The sequence below is a fragment of the Fonticula alba genome, assembly GCF_000388065.1.
Source record: "Fonticula alba strain ATCC 38817 unplaced genomic scaffold supercont2.13, whole genome shotgun sequence".
In the NCBI taxonomy this organism is placed as follows: Eukaryota; order Rotosphaerida; family Fonticulaceae; genus Fonticula; species Fonticula alba.
Genome location: NW_009242983.1, coordinates 169,204 through 178,049, shown reverse-complemented (window position 1 = coordinate 178,049; position 8,846 = coordinate 169,204). Strand labels below are relative to the sequence as shown.

Sequence of the window (8,846 nt, the reverse complement as noted above, 5' to 3'; positions counted from 1 at the left end):
TTCCCTTCCCCCCTCCCCCCTCCCCCTCGTAAGAAAAGAAAATGCTCGCGCACGTTGCCCGGCGCGGGGCCGCCTGCCTCCCCCGGCTAGGGCGGCCGCTGGTGGCCGCCGGGGTCCATGCTCTGGGCCCGGCTGGCCGGCCGTTCTCCTCGGATGCCGGGTCCGGCTCGGCCCCCCCGCCGACCGTCGGGTCGGGACTCTCGCCGGCGGAGCAGGCCGGGGCGCCGGTCTCGCACGACCGGTTCCTGCAGTATCTCATCAGCAAGATCCGCCTGCAGGGGCCCCTGTCGGTGGCGGACTTCATGAAGGAATGCCTGACCAACCCGGTGGCCGGGTTCTACATGCACCACGATGCCCTGGGCCGGGCGGGGGACTTCGTCACCAGCCCCGAGGTGAGCTCCCTCTTTGGGGATTGTGTCGGCACCTGGGTGACCAATGTGCTGCTGGGTTTCGAGGGGCAAGGGGCGGCCGGTGCCGGTGCCGGTGCCGGTGCCGGGGGATCGCCCTTCCGGCTGGTGGAGCTGGACCCCGGCAAGGGGACCCTCATGAAGGACGTCCTGCGGGTGGCGCGGCGTCTGTACTCCGGCCGGGGGGTCTCCCTGGGGGACCGCCTGTCGCGGGTGCAATTGGTCGAGGCGTCGCCGACCCTGCGCGCGGTGCAGGCGGCCGCCCTGCAGGTGGACCCGGCCACCGGGCGCACGCCGGACGGCGTGGCCGTCAGCTGGTACGGCTCGCTGGAGGAGATCCAAGCCGAAGACCGGGAGTTGGCGGCCGCCGGCCGGCCGGCCGAGCGATTTGTCCTGCTGGCACACGAGTTCCTGGATGCGCTGCCGGTGTTCCAATTTGTCCGGCCGCCCGGGGGGGCCTGGTCCGAGGTGCTGGTCAGCCTGTCCCCGCGGCTGGTGGCCGAGCTGGACCCGGTCGGCCCGGCCGGCGGCGAGGCTGGCTCGGGGCCGGCATTGCCGCCCATGCCGGAGCTCTCCGGCGAGGATGCCGAGCATGATCTCTGCTTCACGCTGTCCGATGGCCCGACGCCGAACTCCTCCCTGGTGAGCATGTTTGCCGGGCCGGGCGGTGGCGCGCCGGCCACCGTCACCCACGCCCCGGCGTCGTCGTCGTCGGCGGCGGCGGCGGCGACGACGACGACGACAGACCCGGCGCCGGAGGACGATCGCATCGAGATCAGCGCCGCGGTGGCCGACGTCAGCGCCCGCATCGCCCAGATGGTGGAGGACCACCGCGGTGTGGCGCTCATCGTGGACTACGGCGTGGATGGGCCGCTTCGCTCGTCGGTTCGGGTGCGTGCTGCGCTGTTGTTGTTTTTTTTGCCTGCCCTCGTTCCCTCCCCTGGGCCTGCCTCCCTCCCTCTCTCTCTCTCTCCCGTCGTTTCTCTTCTTTCTTTTGCCCTGCGTCTCTTCTCCCGGCCCGCCATTCTCCGGTCCATTCTCCCGCCAGCCTCTCGCGCGCGCTGCCCCCCTCGCTGCCGAGATGCTCCCCCCTCCCTCCCTCCGTCCCCTTCCCTCTGGGCCGACCATGCCCATGGCTTCTCAAACATGCCTCTGACCCGTTCACCCTCCCTTCCCCTCTCTGCGGCGCGGCCTCCACGCGGCCGGGCCCCGCTCTGCCGCCTCCCCTTGCACACGATCGCCCCCCCCCTCCTGGGTCGCAGGGCATCCGCCAGCACCAGTTCGTGCATCCCCTGCTGCAGCCGGGCACGGTGGATCTCAGTGCGGATGTGGACTTCTCGCTGGTCCGCCGGGCGGCCATGCACATGCCGCTGGCCTTCGACCTGGACGCCACCACCGGGTCCTCGGTGTCGGGGCTGGACCAGTCGCTCCGGGCCCAGCGCGCCGGCGAGGGCCAGGAAGATCCGGCGGCGGCGGCGGCGGCGGCCATTGCCTCGCGGCTGGACGCCGCGGCCCCCCTCCGGCGCCAGGTCAATGTGTCGGGCCTGATGACGCAGCACGAGTTCCTCCGCGACATGGGGATCGGGGTGCGGCTGCAGCAGGTGCTCAAGCTGGACTCCGCGCGCCAGGCGGCGGCGGCCAAGGCGGCGGCCACCGGCGAGGCCCTCCCCCCAGGGGCGCCGGCGCCGATGTCGCGCGAGGACCGGGCCGCTCTGATCTCCGGCGTCCGGCGCCTGGTGGACCTGGACCAGATGGGGCAGATCTACAAGTTCATCGCCATCAGCCCGAGCGATGGCAGCCCGGAGCCCGGGCCGGATGCCCTGCCGTATCCCTTCCGGCCGCATGCGCCGGCCGGCGGCAAGCCCCGCGAGTAGATGCGTCTCTCTGTCTCTCCCTCCGCCCATCCCCTGGTCGGTCTCTCGCTCGGTCGCTCGGTCGCTCGGTCTCTCTCTCTTTCCGGGCTCCCGGCCTCTGGCGTCCCCCGGGTCGCGGGGTGCCTTGGGGCGTCGGATGCCTCGCTGGCTTGCCCCCGCCGGCCACGGGCCGCGTCTCCCCACCCCCCTGCCTCGGTCCAGCCCGTGGGCGCCCCCTTTCACGGGCACCGGCGCGCTCCGGAGCCGCAAATACACCTCCCCCATAGATTGGCCGTGCCCGTGCATCCCCCCTCCTCGGTGTTTGATTCTGCCCGGCTGGCAGCGGGCCCAGCCAGTGAGCTGGCAGCAGCAGCAGTAGCAGCAGCAGCAGCAGCAGCAGCAGCAGCACGGCCGCCCCTCCAGCCCCTCCATCCCGGCCGCGCGGACGAAGCATGGGGCCATGTATTTGCGTGTGTGTGTGTGTGTGTGTATGTATCAAGGACAAAACTCGGGTGCCGGCGTGTGTCTGCTCACCCTCTGTCTCGCTTTCGTCTTCCTTCACGCCTCGCTCTCGCTCTCCTCGTGGCCGCTCTCCTCGCGCTGGCCCGGGCCCGGGCCCTCTCCAGGCCCGGGCCGATCTCGCCGATGGCCGATGCGCGCGCACGCACACCCGGCCGCCGGGCGGCGCGGCGCTCGCGGTGCGCACTCTTCTACTGGCGCGGCCGGAGGGGGGCGGGGCGGGGGCGAGCACGCGCGGGTCACCCCTGGAGCGCTTGCAGGCCCGTCCCCTCGGGCCAGAGCCGGTCCGCATGGCGGGCGGGCGCGGCAAAGAGGAAGCGAATGCGCTCATTCTCGCCGATGGTGTTGGGGTATATGCTGAGGGCCGAGAGGGACAGCTGCTGCTGGTGGCCGAAGCGCCGGGTGTCCCCGGGCCCGGGCCAATGGGCCTGGCACAGCTGGTACGACACGACCATGGGCCGGAGGATGTCGCGCTGGCGGTCGGGCGGGAGGTTCTGCGGGCCGCTGGCTCGGATGACCATGCGGTAGCGCATGGCCGACTGGTGGTTCATCGGGCCGCCACAGGCCGAGCAGCGCATCATCCCGGCAAACAGGGCCACCACCGTGGGGGACACCTGGCGCAGGATGGCCCCCGGCTGGCGGCCGGTCAAGTCCAGCAGGGCGGAGATCTGCTCCACCGGCGGGAGGCTGTTGGCATGGCCGGGCCCGGTGGCCGGGGGCCTGCCGGGGGTCCAGGCGCCGGGGCTGCCGGTGGGGAGGGGGGGGCCCCGGTGGCCGGGGGCCCGGCCCGGGAGGAGCCCGGCCCGGGTCCGGCCCCAGAGGCTGCTGGCCCAGCGCCGGGGCCGGGAGGACCCGGGCCGGCCGGGGCGCCCGGTGCCCGAGGCGCCGGGCGTCGTGGCCGCCGCCGCCGTGGCCGCCGCCGCCGCCGCCGCCGCCGTGGCCGCCAGTACCCGCGCGGCCAGGGCCTCGGCCCGGGCCGGGTCCGCCTGGCGGAGCTCGCGCCAGATGTTGTGCTGGCGCCAGAGCTCCCGGCAGGCCAGCTCCAGCAGCGAGGGCGAGCGCTGGCTGGCGGCCGTGCGCCGGGCCAACGTCCGGCAGTGGGCCGCCGCCAGGACGGCCAGATTGTGCGCATGTGCCTGGCGCAGGCGGGCCGCCGCGTCGCGGTTGGGGTCGTTGGCCCCGACGCCGGCCGCGGCCGCGGCGATGGCCACCGCCGTGGGCATGAGGTTGGGGTTGTGGGGGTTGTTGCCGGTGGCGGCGGCGGCCGCGGCGGTGGTGGTGGTGGTGGCGGCGGCCGCGGCGGCGGCGGCGGCGGCAATGGCCGCGGCCATGGTGGCGGCTGTGCCGGTGCTGGCGGCCGGCCCGGGGCCGGCGGCCGCGGTGGCCGCGGTGCCCGGCGCCCCGGCAGGGGGTCCCCCCCCGGGGGCCGGCAGCGGCGGGGGGGGGCCGGTGGCCGCGGCGGCCGCCGGCCCGCCGAACGGCCCCGTCCCGATGGCAATGCCCCCGCCGGCCAGGGCGTGCTGCACCAGGGTGTCGGCCGGCACCCCGGGGGCGATCATGGCCCCGGGCCCCGGCAGCGAGCCCAAGCTGATGGGCACCATGGGGAGGTGGCCGCCGGGGCCGAGGCCGCCGGGCGGCAGGCCCAGCAGGGCGTTGACGTGGCCCGGGCCGGCGCCCCCCGGGCCGGCGATGGCCCCGGCGATGGCCTGGCCCAGGCGCTGGCCGGCGGCGGCGGCCCCGGCGGCCCCGCCGCCGGCCGCCTCCTCCAGCTCCGGCACCCCCAGGCCCAGGCCCAGGCCAAGCCCGAGCCCACCGTGGGACATGGCAAACTGTCGGGTGGCCGCCTCGAGCACGCTCGGCGAGAAGTCCGGCACATCGTCCGCCAGGCCGTCCTGCGAGAAGACCGTGTCTGGGGCTGGGGGGGCGGGCGGGCCCGGTCCCGGCGTCGGGCGGGTCGCGTGCCGCATGGCCGTGCCGCGGGCGGTCGGGCCCCCGGGGGCCGGGCCGGAGCAGTGCCGGCATCCGGCGGTGCCAGGGCCGCCGCGGGCCGCGCGCGCGTACACAAAAGACCATGCCCCGTCACGCGGGGTGGCCATCCCCGTCGGCGGGAGACCACGCGGGCGCCATGTGCGGTGCGCACACATAGTGTGGGTGTCGTGCGGAGAGGTCAGTGTCTGATCCCGGGCCAGAGGCGGATGCCAAAAGTGGGCCCAGCCGGCTCGCCGGGCAGGGGAGGCGGCCGGCCGGCCGGCGGGGACGCACGGTCAACATGCTCGGCGGGCAGGGCGGCGGCCGGGTGCGGCGGCCGGCCGGCCGGCGGGTCGCCCACGGCGCCGGGCGCCCGGGCCTCGGGCGCACCCTCGGTCGGCCAGTTCAGCGCACGCATCCACCCGGGGGCGGCCCGGCGGAAGTGCGCACTCACCTCGGCCAGGGTGAGCCCGGGGCCGGCGGCCGGGCGGCTGGCGGCGGGCCCCGGGGGGGCCGGCGTGCCGGCCGCCCGGGCGCACAGCATCCGCCAGTAGGGCAGCCGGTCGGGGTCGGGCGCGGGGCCGGCCGCCAGCCGCCCGGCGGCCGGCACGCCGGCCCCCGGCCCCGGCCCGAGGCCCCGGGGGTCGGCCGGGTCCGCGGCGCCGGCCGGCCGCAGGTGCATGTAGCAGCCCCCGCGATCGATCCACTCGATCTGGGCGGCCGACAGGAAGTGGCACCCGTGGAAGGTGAACCGGCGAAGCTGCGGCAGGCTCAGCACCTCGGCCGGGATGGCCACCAGGGGGTTGCGCTGGACGGCCAGCTCCTCCAGGGACTTGCACTCGCCCAGCACCCGGGGCAGCTCCACCAGGCGGTTGTCATTCAGCAGCAGGGAGTACAGCTCGGCCGAGGCGCGCTGGTAGGTGGCCGCCGCGGTGGGCAGCACGGCCAGGCGGTTGTGCGACAGGTCCAGCTTCCGCAGGCACGGCAGCTGGAAGAGCTCCGGCGGCACGGCCGTCAGGTTGTTGTGCGACAGGTTGACCAGCTTCAGCCGGTGCAGGCGGCCCGGGCCATCGCGCAGGGCCCCAAGCGGCAAGTCCACCAGGGCATTGCGCGACACGTCCAGCAGGACGAGCTTCCGCGCGCGCGAGATGTCCTGCGTGATTTGCACCAGCCCCCGGCCGCGCAGGTCCAGGCTCGTGGCCCGGGCCAGGCCCCGGAGCCGGATGGGCTCCAGCTGCTCGCGGTCGGCCCACAGCCGGGGCAGCGGCGGCTGGGCCTGGGCGTGCTGCTGCGCGGTGGCCGGCTGCGGGTGGTCGGGGCCGCCCCGGCCGCCGCCGGCCCCGGCCCCGGCCCCGGCCCCCGGCACCAGGCCCACAACATGCCCGCCGCTGTGGGCCCTCTGCGGGAGGCGGTCCGCCGGCCGGCCGGCCGGGCCTTCGGCCGGGTCCTCGGCGTCCTGCTCGTCATCGGCCTCGGCCCCGGGGGGGGTGGCCGGGGGGGGCGCCGCTCGGGGGCCGGGCGCCGGGCTGCCCGGGGCGCCGGCCGGCCGGACCAGCGGCCGGACCTTGCCGGACCCGACCACGCGCGACCACCGGCTCGAGGCGCCGGCCGGGGCCGGGCCAGCCCCCCCGGCGTCGACGGCGGCGCCGGGGCCGGCGGCGGCCGTGCCCGCGGCCGTGCCCGCGCCCGCGCCGGCCGCAGCGGCCCCGGCCCCGGCCACGACCCCGGCCCCGGTGGAATCCCCCGTGCCCAGGAGCATGTCCTCCTCGTCGGTCGGGTGGTCGAGGTACACCGCGTGCCCGGCCAGCGGGGCGACGTCCGTCCGCCCGGCCAGGGTCTCCAGCTGGGACCGGCGCAGGGGGACGGCCAGGTGCGCGGCCGCCGCCATGGCCAGCCCGAGGTTCGGATCGCCGGCCGCCTCCGGGTCGCGCAGCAGCGCCTCCAGCCGGCTGGGCGACATGCTGAGCTGCGGCGCGGCCGGCTGCAGGGGCGGGTGCGCGTGCGGGCCCGGCGCCGGGGCGCCCGGCGTGGCCCCGCCGAACAGGTCGGCCCCCGGGCCCGGGGCCTCGTCCGGCTCCATGTCCTCGGTGTCCGAGGCGGTGTCCCAGTCGCCCAGGTCCCCGGGCTCGGAGGAGTAGCCCCCCGGGTGGGCCTCGTCGCCGGACCAGCCGGCCTCCGGGTCGCTGGTGTCCGCCCCATCGTCGGACCCCAGGGTGAAGAGGAGATTGTCGCCGGACAGCGGCGTCGGGGGCCCGGCATCGGAGGCGGTGTCCGGCGACCGGGCGGCCGCCAGCCGGCTCAGCAGCCGCGGCAGGGCCACCTGGTCGGCGATGGCCGCCAGGCTGCCGGGGCCGCTGTGACCACCGGCCCCCGGGGCCGAGTCCACCGACCACCGGGAGCCGGAGTCCGCGCGGGCGAGCCGGCCCGGCGGCTTGTCCCGGCCGGTGCCCCGGCGGTCGTCGAGGCCGTCCGGGCTGTCGGCGCCGTCGGCCATGCCGGGGCCCGGGTGCCGGGCCAGGCAGGCGCTCGGGTCGCTCTGGCAGCGCTCCAGCAGCTGCAAGTGCTCGCCGGCCGGCGGCCGGCCCCCGGCGGGGGGGAAGGCCGGGCCGGCCCCGGGTGCCGGGCCGGGGCTGCCCCCGGGCCCGGGCCCCGGCCCCGGCCCCGGCCCCAGCGGCGACATGCTGCGCCCCTCGAAGGCCCCGGGCCCGATGCGCCCGACGCGGAAGTCGATGTGGTCCCGCCGGCAGTCGCCGGACGAGTAGGACACGCGCATGGTCTTGCGCAGGGTGCTCGGGCCGACGGGCACCGAGTCCCAGGCACGCGAGAGCGGCCCCCCGGCGGCCGGGGCCGGTGGCGGCGCCCCGGGGCTTGTGCCGGAGGTGGCCGGGCCGCCGGGCGGGGTGGCCGGGCCGGGCCCCACGCCGCCGGCCGGGCTTGCCGGCCCGGCCGCCACCGAGCCGCCGCCCGACCGGCCCGACTCGGTGGAGGCCAGCGACCGGCTGGAGGCGGTCCGGCCGGCCCGGTGGAGCCCGGCCACCGGCCGCGGCGGGGGGCTTTCCGCGCGCCCGGGTCGGGGGCCCTGGCGCGGCCGGCGGCGGCGGGCGCCCCGGCGGTCGTCCGGCGCGCCGGCTGCCGGGTCCGGCTGCCGGGGGCCCGAGGCCGACCCCCGGGCCCCTCCCCCGGCGATGGACAGGGCCACGGACTCCTGGGCCAGCAGCAGCAGCTCATAGCCCAGGCCATTGTCCGAAGTGCTGCCGGCCGTGCGGCTCAGCAGCTGGGCATAGAAGTCCCCGGAGCGCCGGGCCGCCGAGAGGGTGGCAATGCCGGCGTCCACATTGCGGTCCTGGTCCAGGAAGGAGGAGGCCGCCGACACCAATGCCGCGGCCAGGATGGACTCGGAGTCGGTGCGGCCGGCGCCGGCCAGGGCGGCCGCGGCCGCGGCCGCCGCCGCGGCGATCACCTGCGGCGGGGCCGCCGCCTCGACCAGGGCATTGACGATGCCGGCCGCGGCGGCCGTGGCCTGGGTGGTCTGCGACCCGGCCATGGTCACCTGGGAGTTGACGGTGGCCGCGGCGGCCGCCGCCCCGAGGGCCTCATTGTAGGTCAGCTGCGACGAGGAGTTGATGCCGTCGGTGCTGCTGTCGCGCAGGCCGATGATGATGCCGTTGCGGCTGTCGGGCGGCGTGCGGCTGGCCAGCGGCGGGGGGATGCCGGGCGCCGCGGCGCGCGCGTCATTCTGGCCACGCACGCGCGACATGGATCTATCCGGGGCGCGTCAGGACCGGGGGTCGGAGGCGGGCCGGGTGGGGGGGGGGGGGGGGCCGGGGGCGCGCGCACGCGGCGGGCGGCGGCCGGGAAGGGGAGCGCACCTGCCCGGTTGTGGCCTGCGCGTCGGACGGTCGCCGCGACGGGGCCAGGGCCGGCCGGGAGCCAGGAGCCTGCGAAGGCGAGCGGATGGGGCAGACCGACGGGGCGAGGGCCGCGAGGCGAAAAGGCGAAAGGTGGGGAGGGGGAGGGAGGGAAGGAGCGGGCGCGCGAGGAGCAAGAGACGGAGGCAGAGGAACAAAGAGGGCAGATCGATGTGACAGAGGGGGGGGGG

The 8,846-nt window shown here is 77.4% G+C and overlaps 2 protein-coding genes across 2 annotated transcripts; one reads left to right on the top strand and one right to left on the bottom strand.

The window, feature by feature from the left end:
* Window positions 1-41: 41 nt before the first annotated feature.
* H696_05715 (hypothetical protein) lies at window positions 42-2,561 on the top strand (the record flags this gene model as incomplete). Its single annotated transcript, XM_009499528.1, has 2 exons — window positions 42-1,298; window positions 1,670-2,561. The coding sequence occupies 2 exons, from the start codon at window positions 42-44 to the stop codon at window positions 2,279-2,281; spliced, it is 1,869 nt and encodes a 622-aa protein (XP_009497803.1). The 3' UTR covers window positions 2,282-2,561.
* A 457-nt stretch (window positions 2,562-3,018) lies between these two features.
* Window positions 3,019-8,504, bottom strand: H696_05714 (hypothetical protein; the record flags this gene model as incomplete). Its single annotated transcript, XM_009499527.1, has 2 exons — window positions 3,019-4,688; window positions 5,042-8,504. 2 exons carry the CDS (start codon window positions 8,502-8,504, stop codon window positions 3,019-3,021), a joined length of 5,133 nt encoding a protein of 1,710 aa, XP_009497802.1.
* Window positions 8,505-8,846: the final 342 nt, after the last annotated feature.